Here is a 15145-nt window from a genome sequence, read left to right as displayed (position 1 = left end):
CCAATGCCAGGTGCCCCCCGAGAGAGAGTGAACAGAACAGGTCACGTGATCCCACCCCTGTTACCCATTCCCAGCGTCTGGCAAACAGGCTAGGGACACCATTCCTACCCAGCCTACCTAATAGTTGTATGCTCCATGAATTTATCTAGCTTTTTTTAACCCTGTTAAACTCCATTTGCAGAGCAATATATGTGGGAGAAGTGTCAGCAATGGAATTTGCACAATCTGGCTCAAGCCTGGTGCTTGTCTGTCTGACTTGCATGAACATTAATACTTTTTTTTTTAAACTGGACCAATTGCACTGCTGCCCTTGGGGGCGGGGGGGAGGGGTCTCCCAGAGTGCACTTCCATAGGTGTCAGGCCTCAGTCACTCACTTTGCCTACCCTTAGGCAAAGACCTGGGTTACAGCGTCCTGTGTACCAACCATGGCTTTCAGTAAGTCCAGGTAGCATTTTGAGCCGGTGGTTGCCTTCTCCATGGGGACTGTGACTCATATTTGATAGTCAGGTACCACAAAGACTTCTCTCACTGTGTTAACTTTGGGCATGATGCCAGCTACATGTTTTGTTAATCTATGAAGTGCTGCCAGACGCTCTTCTCCCCCCTCCCCCCCGTACAGACTAACTCGGCTACCCCCTGAAGCTTGTGTTAATATTGAAAGCTGTATTGTGCTATTTAGAAATATGGGCTACAGATAAGAGACCAAATCATGTGGGTCTTAGCTGCTATGGGACTAGATGCCTAGGCTTGCCTGCTTATAGCTCCCACTTTCCCAATCTGTATCTGCTTGTGAGCTCTTTCACTGACATCTTGGGCAATCTCCCCCACTCACCAAAATTTCCTGAGCATCATCTGTCAGCGTAGGTACTCCATCTCTGAGATCGTACCTATGGCAATGCGAACAGCCCTCCTGTCAACCCTCCTCTCTACACCTGGGGTTATGTCAGTATAACTATGTTGCTCAGGGGCATGAAAAATCAGAAGCTGTGTGGTTGTAGTAAGTTGGTAGCTGGTGTGGGCCTGTGAAGTCTCCTCTCCATAGCTGTAAAAGGTATTTGCTTTTTGCAGGGATATTCTTTATCTGGGCTGTTACTTTCAGCTGTTCAGTTTGGTTTCTTTAAATGTCCCTCTTGATCTAACTCCATAGCAAGTAACCCACTATTAAGTAGGAAAATTTATTTTATTAATGATACAGATTTCTGCATGGTTGTTTATTACAGCTCCTTTCCAGCACCTAATTTACTGGCAAACTACTTAGTAATTGAGGAGGTTTTAGCTTTAGCTTTTTAACAGAAAATATTATGAAGGAGGCAAAACTTCAAATGGAGGAACTGTCATCGGCCAGGAATAGATGAGTTATCTATTGTGTATTTTGAAGTTTCAGAAATGGCATAAACATAAAGTAGGTGGGGTAAGGAACTAACTAGAGAGACCCAATGACTCCTCTATGCTGTCTACTTGCCTGTGGTGGTTCCTTTTCTCTTCAGTATTGCAGATAACTGAGGGGTGTCCCCAAAGTGTTACCAATCTGGCATGATCTTTACCACAGGGGAAGTTGGAAAGGGATAGCTTCTGAAGCCCCAGTCCCCTGACAATTTTTAATCCAACCCTGAAAAAGTAGAATACAAATAACTGCTTAAACATAAGCATCTGTTTTTGTTAGACTTCTGGAAGGGAATTTGCAAAAGCCCTAGAAAGGAAATCCATTTTTTCACTGAGAGCTCATTTGACAAACTGCCAGTTCTGAGCTAAGCCTCATTTAATAAAGATTCTAGTCTGTGGGGACCTGTCAATAGAAGCTGAATTTGGAGAGACTGATTCTTTTCATAGTGTGTGGAGGCTTTCAGCAGTCATTACAGAGAAACAGGAGAAGAGCAACCAATTTAGAGGACCTCTCTCTCCCTGCTTCTAGCAAGGGGGAGTGTTCTTGTGGTAAAATGGAGAATTAGTGTGTGGTAACAACTGAGAGAAGAGATTGTAGTTTAATTTGAACCCATTGGAATGGCAGTATGTATAGAGCTTGAATTTGCAGTTAATATGCAGATTTAAGTTAAACCTTTATATTGGGTAGTTTGGATTCTTCTTGGGTAACATTTGTTTCGTGTTCTGACAGAGGAGCGGGTACAAGAATGAATTCTAGACCTTGCTCCCCACATGACCGGAGGCAATGAAGGTATCCAACATTACTAGCAACACCTTTTATTGTTGCAGCCTGGGTGTTCTGTACCTCTGGCAAGTCTATTGACTAGTTAACTTTTGGAGCCCAGGTACCTTTCAAGCAGCAGCACTTTTGTCTCCAGTACACTGTCCAAACTGGAGTATCAGCCTCCAATACTGCATATATTTGTAAAATGGGGAGGGCAGGCAGAGTGGCAGCAATGGATGCCTAATCTAACTGCATTCTCAGGCCTTATCTATGTGCAGACACTAAGGGGAAATTAATCTGAATTAAGAAAACAGCACACTTTAAAGCAGCCTATTTACAATGCGTTTAAGCCACCTAATGCGAATTTAGATAAACTATATCCTATGTTCTGGAAAGTCAGCTGCTCCCTTCACATCACCAGCATTAAGAAACTGTGTCTGTCATTGAAAGGCTGGCAGTATTTGCAAATGGATAGGAGAAATGGGATTTCTTACTGGGCTTCTTAATGAGAGGTGTGCTGACCCTCTTTCTACTGGGTGCAGAGGTGGAGAAAATAGCACTGTGGGGCTACTTGAAATCCTCAGGTTGTGTTCTCTCACCCCTCATACTGACCTCACTCACTTGAATAAGTAGATATGAGTGCTCTATTGGCACTGGACCAGTTTTCTTCATTTGCTCTTGAGGGTGAGTCTTTCCTTCCCACACTCTCTTAACCCCTCCTGCTTTTATTTTCTCTCTCCAGTTGCTATGTGTAAATCCAGAAGGACTATTACTCATCGATTGCAGAGAAAGCTTTCTTCTGACAAAAGCTAATTATAAATAGTTCACAGTCCAGCAGTGATTAAACTAAGTGTACTGTTGGGATCCCCTCAACTGTAGACACTTAGTTTAAAATCCATAACTGTCTAGTGGACTGAAATAGTTGACTCTTTAAACGGAAGCCTTTTGTTAGATCAATGGTGGAAGATGCTACACAAGTATATTGCAGCCAAATTCTTATCTCAGCCAAATGTTGGAAAAGCCTCTTTTGGAAGAAAAGTGGAAGAAATTGCGGTTTGCAGTTTGCATATCTTTTTCTGACCTTTTTTTTTGTGGTGTAGATACAGCCTCCCAGGTCACAAGTTTAAATTCTGGTTAGAACTTTCAGTCACTACGAATATCACATTGAAGCTGTTTAGCAGCCTGGGTAAGGGTTTTTCAAGCTCTCATATAGATAGGGTCATCTTAGTTCCTAGCATTAGATCTTTTTTCCATATATTACATGTTCCACTTTCTCTTCATGCATGATGGTTAGTTGTCTGTGTCTAACAGCAGCTTGTAACATGGAGAAGTTGCTATTAGGAAAGTATTAAGCTATGTCTACACTCGCGGCTTCTTGCACGAGTACGTCCATTCTTGTGCAAGAATCTGCAGAGCGTCCACACTGCCCACCCGCTCTTGAGCAAGTAAATTTACAGTACGGCGTGGTAAGAGAGGGCTCCTTGCGGAAGAGCTATTTTTTTTTTTTTTTTTTTTTTTCCTTAAAACAGGTGTAAGCCCTCTTGTGCAGGAGCTCTTGCGCAAGAGGGCAGTGTGGATGCTCGGCAGTGATTTCTTGCGTAAGAAAGCCCTATGGCTAAAATGGCCATCAGAGCTTTCTTGCGCAAGAGAGCGTCCACAGTGCCATGGGTGCTCTTGTGCAAAAGCACAGCTCGCACATGGCAGTGTGACTGTTTTCTTGCACAAGAACACATGCGCAAGATGCCGCCAGTGTAGACATAGCCTTAGTGTATCTGCAGGGGTTTTATTGCAATCTCAGCAGCTAGAAAAAAGAATCAAACCCACATGATCACAGGTGGAGAACTTCTAGACTAAGAACAAAGAGTTGGTGGTCTCAACTCGTTCCAAAGGATAGGGGTACACTGCAAAGGCAGTTTCCTCTGCCTTTTGATATTCATATTTACATATTAAAAGCTATGAATGGGATATATCCCACCTGACTGACTTAGCATAATTAGAAATGGTCCCACAATCCATCGGTAATTGCTTTTGCTGTTTGTTTGTTTATACACTCCGTAGTCTATAATTTCCACTTGGATGCCTCTAACATGGGTTTAACTTATGAAAGCTCATGATATAGTATATTTGTTAGTCTCTAAGTTGCCACAGGACTGCTGCTTGTTCTTAAAGTTGCAGGCTACCCCTCTGAGATCAGTAAAGCTAGTTACCCTTGGCACTAATCTCCCCTGTTGGTGTTACCTTGGAGGTCAAGAAGTACAGGCAGTCCCCGGGTTACGTGGATCCGACTTACGTCGGATCCCTACTTAAGAATGGGGTGAGGGAACCCCAAACTAGCTGCAGGGCCCCCCCCCCCAGCAGACCGCCGAGACGCGCTGCGGCGGTCCCGCCGCCCGCGTCCTCCGTGGCGAGAAGCTGCTCCGCGTCTCCCTGGTTTGCTGGGGGAGGCCCCCCAGCAGACCAGGGAGACACGGAGCAGCTTCTCGCCACGGAGGACGCGGGTGGCGGGACTGCGGCGTGTCTGGGCGGTCCCGCCACCCGCGTCCTCTGCGGCTTTGCTCCGTGTCTCCCTGGTCTGCTGGGGGGGGGGGGAAGCTAGTGCCCCCCCCCCTCCCCCAGCAGACCAGGCTTTTCTCGCCGCTGGTCAGTTTCAGCAGCTGCTGAATCTGGGACACCTGGGGTACAATATGTACCAGTTCCGACTTACATACAAATTCAACTTAAGAACAAACCTACAGTCCCTATCTTGTATGTAACCCAGGGATTGCCTGTGTACTGCTTTGGAAACTGAACTACCTTTTCCCCTTCAGCGGTGGTCCCTTCAGCTCAGGGCATATAGCCTTGGCCCAGTCCTGGGTCTGCTCCTTCCTGGACACGGGGCTTTGTCCCTCTCCACTTGGTGCTCCAGCCAGGCTTGGAGAATGTAGTTAAAGGAGCTAACTCTGCTCTGCTCTCTGGCAGTAATGCCCAATGAGCAGAGTTGGGGCTTATAAGCCCCCGATCCTGCTGTGTAGTTGGACCACCAGAGCTGGGGCAAGCCCTGGCCGCAAGCACCAGGCAGTTGGAGCCATCAGTTCCAAACTGCTCCCCTGCAAGTCCTGACTTTACTCCCCACTGGAAGCACTAGCTGGGAGGGGGATAAGCCCCAGCATCCCAACCCAGCTCTCCACTGGGAGCACTAGCTGGAACGGGGAAAGCCCCTATATCCTGATGCCACCTAGAGCACCGGGAGTGGAAGGAGGATCAAGGCAAGCCCCCACATCCTGATCCTGCTCCTCGCAGGGAGAACCTAATGGGCATAGAAGGGCAAGCCTCTAATCCCCCTCCCCAGCAGGAGCGCACCGGGGCAGTGTGCGTCAAGCCCTACATGCTGGGTGGGGGAGCATAAGCCCCCATTTATGGGGTCCCTGACCAGTGGTCAGCTGAAGGGGGGGAGGTGACCCTAATGTTGCTTGCCCACCCTGAAGTCAGGACCCATCTATTTGAACCAGTGGCATAGCCAAGATGGGACAACTAGGGATGAAGCAAGTAGTAGTCATGTGAATGATTGTGCAAGTGTGCAGATAGTGCTAGCCATCGACTGAGTGGTGGCAGTCTCTTGTCCCTCGACTGTCTCTATTGCTTTGAGATTCTCTTCTCCCCCCCCCCCCCCTTCTTGACACTGGGATCTGGATGCTTGTTGCTCCTTTTCATTTTATTAGCGTCATTATAAACATTGAATTTAACTCTCCGTGAGTCAGGCCAGCTTTAAATGGCAAACCTGTAGGAAGTAGAGCAGGTTGTTGGAACAGCCATCCTCTGAGGCTGGAGCCAGTGTATTGAATCTGTCGGAAACCAGTTTCATTTGGCTTCCTTTCTATCCTAGCAGTGCTGCATAGCCACTGCTTCCCTGTGGATCACTGGGTTTTTTGTTTGGGAAAAGTTCCTGCTACAACCTGCCAGTCTGCCTGATATTACTTAGATTTACGCTCTCATTCAAGGACTGCTTGATTCTGACTTCTGGCAGAAGTGTCATTGCGATGGCAAAATGTTGCTCGTTCGGGCTGTCTCTACATAAGTATGGTTCCTGCATCATTTACTGTAATGGTTCTGAAAGCGTGGGGAGTCTGTGGTTGAAGGCCAAGTACATAATTTTAAATATACTCAGAATAATGTAGCCTTAGATAATAGTCTCAGATTTAGTGTTTCAGGATAAAGTGACTAAGGGTTTTATTCAGCCCTGCAGTTCATCTTTAAATACTAGTGGTTTAATCCTTTCAAGCAAGCATTGGCCTGTCTTTTTAGTTGAAGCCTGGCTTTTGCTGCTAGCTTGTCTCTGGGTCCTGAATTGGTTTGTCATTAGGATTAGCAACTCCAGGCACGTATGACTCCTCCCCCCCCCCCCCCATGGTGCATGTCCATTGGCTGGGGGGGGGGGGGGAAGCTTGCCAAAGTTCTGTGCTCACTTCAGATCGCATTATCCTAGAACGGGTCGGCAGCCTCTGGCTCTACAGCTAAATATGGCTCCGTATCAAACCAAATATGGTTCTTTTGTCATTCCCAAAATACACAATTTTTTAAATTAAAGAAGAGAAAATGCGTAATTACACAGGTCAAGATGAGTTTTGTCTATTTCACCTTTAACTGTTAATTTTAACAACCACCCATCCTTTCCACTTATTGGGGGGGTCGTGCATAATCTTTCTTTGATTGGTCAAGAACTCTTTCCATCACTGTACATCATAGTGAACTCTGTAACCCCCAACAGTAAAAATGGAGAAGAGGAGTACTGAACATTTCAAAAGGAGTGGGCAGACTTGTGTGCATTTGTGGTTAGGCCTGCATTTCCACAGTCTCATTTATAGTGAGAGACTGTAAACAAACACATGTAATTACCAAACATGCAGCATTTGCTACAAAATACCCCAGAGGTGACACATGAAAAGCCTGAGAGGAACTGCAGCAAAAAAATGCATATTGGACAAACTAGCCTGGTGGCATGGTCAAAAAAAGTGGAAGCTTAAATTTCACCAGTTTTGCAGGCTCGCACAGCATCTTTCACTGACAGGGATTATTTGAAGAGATGTATGCTAAAAATTGGTCATGAACTATTTGACGGGTTTCACAACAAGGACAAAATATTCGAGACATGCCATTGTCATCAAAAACAGTTCATGATAGAACTGTGAAAGGCCCATCGAACAAGGAACAAATGCAACTTATGCAACAAATGTGAGTACAGCAACTTATTTTTCGTTTGGCTTTGGACAGGACAACTGACATAGGTGACATTAATCAGTTGTGTATTCTGGGACAATATATTTGTGGAAATGCTGTGCACGAAGAAATGATTGAGAGATTACCAAAGATGTCCTTAAAACTGTGGTGAACTTTGTAAACGAGAGGGAAATACAGTTGGATAATCTTGTGTCTGTGTGTATGGATGATGAACCTACAAATATGGCAAATACAGGGGATTCCTTACTCTTGTCAATAGCTGAACTTTGATTGCATTGTGCATCAGGAGGCACTTTGCGCACCATCTTGTGGAACCAAATTTGGAAATGTAATGGGACTGATTGTTTGCATTGCCAATTGGATTCTTGACCGGGCCCTTAATCACAGTCAATTTCAGTCACTGCTCGAGGAAGTAGATTCCGAATTCCCCAATCTACTAGTGCACAATGTTTGCTGGTTATAGTGTGACAGGTTTTTTTTGTTGTTTTGCTGCCTGCATTCATGAGATCAAGTCTTTGTTTGATATGAAAGGTGTCAACTGCATCGGGCTTTCAGATTGTGACTGGTTGCTAAAGTTTTACCATCTCATTGACACTACTGGTCATTTGAAAATGTTAAATCTTAAGCTACAAGGAAATACAATCCTGACTCTGTAGCAGGCAGTGTTTGAACTGGAGTCAAAATTGATTGTAGTCTTCAAAGATATTGAGATGGGCAGATTTGTAATTTTTCAAAATGTGCCAATTTCATGATTCGTATCAAAGAGAATCCAAATAGGCTTGATTTGCAGCAGCTTGCCAGGTTTGTTTCTGCGTTCCTGATGGCATTCAAGTCTCTTGTTTTTGTTGACTTTTGCAAACACCTGCTCTCTTGAAGTGCATGATTTGTCCAGAGAAAGCATCTGAAGGAGAACAGTATTTGACAGTCATTCAAGGCACCTGTCAGAGATTTGGATATTGGGAGTCAGATATTGGGGTGGAAAAATTTGTCAAGCTGAATTCTGTTTTAGAATTCCTTGCTTGACAATGTGCAGAATTGGCAAAACTGCACAAACAGACTGACATGAAGAAATTGGAGCACAATGATGATCTGACTCTGCACTTTTGGAAAGAGTCACATCAGTACCATGAAGTGTGTCATCTTGGCCTTGCTGTCAATGTTTGGCTCCACCTGTATGTGTAAGCAGGCTTTCTCTCATTTGAGTTGCATGAAAGGTAATTTGCACTCAAGATTGATAGTCTGCATGCATAAAGCTGAATTGGAAGTTTACATCATAACTGGTCAAAGAAATGTGTGAAAATATGCAGCTGCAGAAGTCCCAGTCAAGTCCTAGAATCATAGAATCATAGAATAATAGGACTGGAAGGGACCTCAAGAGGTCATCGAGTCCAGCCCCCCGCCCTCAAGGCAGGACCAAGCTCCACCTACACCATCCCTGACAGATGTCTATCTAACCTGTTCTTAAATATCTCCAGAGAGGGAGATTCCACCACCTCCCTTGGCAATTTATTCCAATATTTGACCACCCTGACAGTTAGGAATTTTTTCCTAATGTCCAATCTAAACCTCCCCTGCTGCACCTGCTGTCCTGGAGTACAGTGTTTCATTTATGCTATTTATCATGTCCATTACAGGCAGTCCCCGACTTACGTGGATCCGACTTACGTCGGATCCCTAGATACGAACGGGGTGAGGCAACTCCCGCACATGCGCAGGAGCATTCCCGGGGCTCGCTCACCTGGGTCCTAGGATCCTCCTCCTCCTCGGGCCGGCTCCGACTGGGGTCCCGCAGAGCTGCCGGGCAGAGGAAATGTGCCTCCCCACGCCCGCTGCCCTCCCCCAGCCCCCTGCCAGCAACAGGCTGCCCCCTCCCCTGAGCAACAGGCTGCCGAACAGCAGACAAAAGCAGCCTCTCCGCCCCTCCTCCCCCTATACATGCTGGGCTCCCTGGGCAAACAAAGACTCCACCAAAACAAACAAAGTGCTGGCCTCATTGTGTTAGCAAAAAAAGGACCCTCCTCCTAGAACCCTGGGTGGTGTGTGGAAATAAAGCTATTAGCTCAAAGCATGGTGCAGAGCTGTTTGGTATTTGATGAGTTACTCCTTTAGTCCTGAGTTTGTCACAGGGACAGAAATAGATGTGAAATCTTCTGAACAGGGGAACAGACAGCAAAACAAATATTAGAGGGGAGTTAACCTTTCCCTATGCTATCCAAAACTAAAAAAAATGTTTGGCTAGAGTTTCCCCTACAATATGTACCAGTTCCGACTTACATACAAATTCAACTTAAGAACAAACCTACAGTCCCTATCTTGTACGTAACCCGGGGACTGCCTGTATTAGTAATATTAAGTTGTATATTTTTTTGAGTCATGCAAAGAGACATTCTTATCTTGGCTCTTTGTTGCCCACTTGTTCTGAAGCTTGATGCAGTTTGGATCTTCATTTTGAAAAGGTTGCTGATCGCTGTCCTAGAGACAGACAAGTCTCATTCCAGTGAATATGTACAGTGCAACTAATTCAAACGTCACTTCACAATCCTGACTTTTGGTTTGGTTCCTGTCTCACCCACTCTTTCTTATGGGGGAAGGTAGTATTTGTTCATGCTGCAGCTCAGCATGCAACCCTTCACCTCTGAAGAGAGACTATGGTGGCTTAGAAAAGGGTAGATTATTAGTGAGGCTCCTGTCTCCAGGAGTAATGGCTCCCCTGAGTGTATCCATTGAATGTTGTTGATATGCAATTTTCCTGGGACCATCCCTAAGGTGTTATGAAGGAATCTTAGTAGGGGAAGTGCTTTTAGTCGTGTGCTGGTAGGGCTAGCCTTGAGAAGTGGGATTACAGCTGGCCTGTTAAAAGCCCCTCTTTCTTCAGAAACTCTGTTCAACTGCGGGGGATGGAACTCTCCATCCCTCTTTAACTTCAGCCATGCATGTGTATCTATCGGTGCTATCTTGCGAGGTATCCATTTATTAAGTGCAGCGGTGGTATGTGTTTGGTTTTCTGGTAAATGCTATAGATTTATTTTCAAAGCATGGTTTCAAGATTGTGGTGAGGGCTGTCTGTGATCCAACAGGCAAGCTGTAAACTGCTGCAAATCTCATGATGTATGGTTGACAGGCACTAAGTTCTGTCAACACTGACATTTGCTTGACTGGAGGGACGCTGAACTATGCAGTTTGCAAGACTTCTCAGTCCACTAGCCTAGTTGGGGGGAAAATCTATAAAACAGAAGGAGGGTTGGGAAAGAAAATAAAAATCTATGAACCATCCCTCTAAGACCAGGGGTGGGCAAGAGGTTGCCAGCGGGCCGGATCCAGTCTGCCAAGCCACTGGATCCAGCCACTGGATCCAGCACTCGCCGGAACCCTTACACAGAGAATAGCTCACTCATTAAACAGCGGGCTGCTTTCTGCTCTGGACTGCCAGGGAGGGAGACTTTGCATGCTGTTCCTAGCCCCCAGCAAAATCTCTCAGCTTCCATTGGCTAACTTCCAGCCAGTAGGAACTGAGAAACTTTGTTCAGGTCAGGGACAGTGTGTGAAGCCATTTTCCTCCCTCCCCTCCCCGCTGCCCAGATCAGACCCCACATGGAGCAGCCAGCCAACTGAGACTTCAGTAGAGAGCCTGCCTCAGATTCCTGCAGGGCTGCCGGCTGGGAGTCGCCTAGGCAAGCGCCTCCTAGCCAGAGCCTGCCTCTGGCACCCTACTCCTCTCTATCCCCTCAAATACCTGCCCCAGGCCACCACCCAAACCCTCTATTACTCCCTTTTCCCCCCCTTCTCCCAGGTTACAACTCCCTCCCAGGCCAGAATCCTCTCCTGCATTCATACCCCTCCCTGACCCTGCACCCCAAGCCCCTTTCCCAGGTCACAACCCCCCTCCTTCACCCAAACTCCCTGTCAGACCCCATGCCCCCTCCTGCATCCCAGTCCCCTACCCCAAGATCCCTTCTGGACCAAACCTCCAATTCCAGACCCCACAGTCCCTCGTTAGAATTGTGGCCCTTGACCACTTGCCAAAATCTTGGAGCGCCCCCCTCCTCCCATTAAAAATGATTTCCAACCCCTGCTATAAGAAGAGGTGATCTTGGTATTTATTCGATTGTGTAAGAGCCTTTGCTTAGAACCACATGTCGTGTACTTGCAATATTCCTCAGGTCGGTTGTCTGATCAGCTAGGAGTTAGTTAGGGATAGAATAGTGTAGTCGATTAACTGATTAATCAATAAGCAAAAGGTTATCGGTTAATGCTATAGACTACATGCATTTCCCTCCCCTCCTCCCTTCCTAGTAAATCTTTTGTTATAGGCCAGCAGCTTGGCTCAGTTTTGGCTCGTGCCAGGTCTGGGACCTACCCCCGCTGTGGCTCTTCATTTCAAGTGTATTAGGAGCCACGTAGGCAGGCAACCCAGTTCCGTTCCAGCTCATGCTGGGTCCAAGAGCTCAGACCCTTCGCGCGCCCCCCCCCCCCTTCTGCCTTTCGGAAAAGGGCTACTGCTACCCTGCTCTGCTGCAAACCAGCTCCTGCTTGAGACCCCACGGTGCTTCTGCCGGCCCCATCCTTGGGGACTATAGATTAGTTGACTAGCCAGTAAGAATTCATGAGGTTATTCGACTATTCAATTAACCAATATTTAACATCCCTAATTACAGATCTGATTTTTTTTTAAACCCTCTTTGTAATATGGTGTGGGATTGTACAAGAAAATAAGGGAGAAGAGTGATCTGGGAAATCACGTTGATTTAAAAATCCTTTGTTTTGCCTATACTGATACAGATCTATATTTAAGTTGGCATCTACTAAGAATTTTGGGTTTGCATTAAATCAGTGAGCTCCATTCCAGATATTAAAGCCATTTTAAAATGATGTTTGCTTTCTGGATAGAATCTGGATGTTGGTAGCCATTAAATGCCATCAGCTGAAGTATCTCTTTTATTACATAAATGTGGGAGAGAGTTGTGGATTTATTAGAATGTTCTGAGTGGAGGACTTGTTTTTTGTTTCACTGAGATTCTGATGAATTTGGAGTTGACTTCATTCACTCCAGTTTCTAATTCGGTATTGTTGAAGGAATCAATAGACATGAATAGAAGTAGACAAGCACACAAACTATTTCTGATACTGAGCATTTCATATGTGTAGTCACGTCTCAATTGGTGTTCGACAAAAACAATTTAGTTACGTTATGTATGTGAGAGAATCCTGGCCCTGCTGGAACCTTCAATATATTGCTGCATTGAGGAGGCTTTAAAGTACCTCACCCCCCCCCCCCCCCCCCAAAAAAAAAAAGGTATTTCAAGTGTGGCTAATAAATCCCACCATTTTGTTTCAAATACATTCATGCACTTGGATTTCTAGTCTTCGTGTTTATCTACCATTTACTTTGGAGGGAATATTTTATTTATGAAGATTAAGGTAAAAGCAGAAATGGGGGAGGGGAACTTTGTAGATAGACAGTTCAACCAGCTGTTTCAGTACTGATATCTGCTCTGGTTTAAAGGCAAATCTTGACTTATTCATGTGACTTAGACTGAGGAAGACAATAGCACATTGGTTATTTGTAGCGTACATTCACAAAAGGATGCACGGAGTTTGTCTAACTACAAGGGCTAAAAAAATAATGAATACGCTTAGTCTTCTAAAAATTGTGTTTCTGGGGTGGATTCCATGACTGACGGATCCCTGGGGCTCGTATAAATCCTCTGTCACGTGTTTATGCCATGGAGGTACTTCTGATGTAACTGGATATTTTTTTCCCACCCCTCAGGCCTTGTTGCTGTTAGGTGGTGTTGCTCTGTCCTGCCTTGCTCTGGATCTCCTCTTTCTCCTGTTCTACTCATTCTGGCTGTGCTGCCGCCATCGAAAAAGTGAAGAGCACTTAAATGCAGATTGCTGCTGCACTGCTTGGTGTGTTATCATAGCAACCCTTGTCTGCAGGTGAGTTTTTACATTTGTCTACATGGTAAATTTAATGTCCCCTATTTTGTCATTGCCACTTCCTACACTGCATCCCTCCCACACAATACATATGCTGAGCATCAGCTACTGAGGCAGTGACTCAATATATTGGTTAGAGTATTGTTGGAAACAACCTCCTCTTCTTTTTTTAAGTATTTTCCTAACTTCAAAATCCAGCATAGACTCTTCTGATGACTGTTCTACACCTTACTGTATAGGGGCTATGATGACTATAACAATAGAAGACTTGCAATTTACTAACAATTAAACAAGAACCTTGTCCTGAAGAACTACTAAAGATGGGTGCAGTTCAAATTATCAGGCCTAGTCAGGGGTTTACTTTGGAAGCAGTTTCCCCTAAGTAAATACATGAGGTAGTTTTAGGGTCAAGAGGCATGGATCTACCTCTTGGAACTAGGAAGAAGTCAGTATTTCAATATAAATAGTGTCCAGCGCTTGCAGTCCTCGTTCCACACTTCTGCATTTTTAATCCCTTTTGTAAGCCCGATACACTGCCTTGAGGATCACTAGTGATGTTGCTAGCTGTTTTAGTGCCAGAAACCTTTGATTGTAATGGACACTAACAGCAAGTGGATAATGAGAGAATATAGTCCTACTGGATTCTGCTTTTGGGTTGGTGCAGACAGGAATTCCTGCCCTCCAAAGAGTTAGTGGAAGGAGTTAGTAAATAGATTCCAGTTAAACAGTTTCTGAAACAAACCCGGGGGTTATTTGGACAATGTGGCAAAAACAATATACAGTACTGCAGTCTGTGAACTGAGTAAATTCCCTTGCATGTGGATAAATCCCTGCTCTTTGGCGGCACTTGGGCTTGTCTGTCTTCTGTGGCCATGGTGCTTATTCCCAAAACCAGCCCTGCTCTGAAAATTTCCCAAGCGTGGTTATGGTGGCTTAGGGTTAGAAATTCCATGCAGTTCTACAGAGTCACGTTAGCATTTATTGTCCTTCTTTCCAAGTATTCTGAGAATACTTAGGATGAGATCATGCATTCCTTGACCATGCAAAACTACCAAAGTTAGAGCCGACCTTAATTTTGACTTATGCAGTCCTGAACTCACTGATCAGGTGCATTTCTGTTGAACAAGCACTGCAAAAGGCTAGAAGCCTGGCAGAATCATTAGAGAGCTTTGGCATCAGTTTGCATTTCTCCTGGTGTTTGAACTTGCAGGGAATTCTTCAATTCTGAGGAAAGCAAAGGGGGAAGGGAAGTGTCTTTGTTTCTTCCCCTTCTTTCTCCTTACCTGGTGAGGTAGATGGCTCCTTGGACTGAGCATTCATGGTGGAGGGGCAGTATTCTGTGTATGAGGGGCTTAGTTGCTTGAGTAGGGATTAGCTCGTACTCTGTATATGTTCACATTTGACCTTTTCAGGCACAGGATGAAGACTAGAAACACTCTGAAGTGCTGGAGCAAACACAGTGAAGCAGAACAGTGTAGTGTATTGTGAGCTTAGATAGCTGGGGATGGATTCACTTTTAAAGGCTGAGTTTCAAAATGTTAGAAAAGGGCTGATGTCTTGGCGCACAGGGGCTTCTGTCCAGGTAGCAACTGTGCCTTTCTGGGCTCAAACAGATGTATTGAGTGGAGTGTTGCAGGAAGGGGAAATAATAGTTTTTAGAGAATAATTCCTGTGTTCCTAGTCCTTTCATAAGAGGGGCTTTAATTGACGCTATTTATAAATGTGCTGCTGCAGGCTCTTTGATAACTGTTGTTTTGCAGTGATTTTGCTCAAGGCTTCAGTGGAAATAAGATTTTAAACTGTAGAAAGGTGAGACTGGAGATATTGTAGGTTTGGTGCCTCCC

At 45.2% G+C, this 15145-nt stretch overlaps 1 protein-coding gene across 2 annotated transcripts in view; it reads left to right on the top strand.

The window, feature by feature from the left end:
• TTYH3 (tweety family member 3) overlaps positions 1–15145 on the top strand; it is a 113860-nt gene that overhangs the window by 48878 nt on the left and 49837 nt on the right. For both annotated transcript variants that reach the window (XM_075899611.2, XM_075899612.2), the window contains exon 2: positions 13132–13301. In XM_075899611.2, coding sequence (XP_075755726.1) covers positions 13132–13301 — 170 coding nt within the window. The remainder of the gene's footprint in view (positions 1–13131; positions 13302–15145) is intronic.

This window comes from Pelodiscus sinensis, chromosome 15, assembly GCF_052426305.1.
Source record: "Pelodiscus sinensis isolate ZL-2025 chromosome 15, ASM5242630v1, whole genome shotgun sequence".
Lineage (NCBI taxonomy): Eukaryota > Metazoa > Chordata > Testudines > Trionychidae > Pelodiscus > Pelodiscus sinensis.
This window is presented reverse-complemented; position numbering and strand designations above follow the sequence as displayed.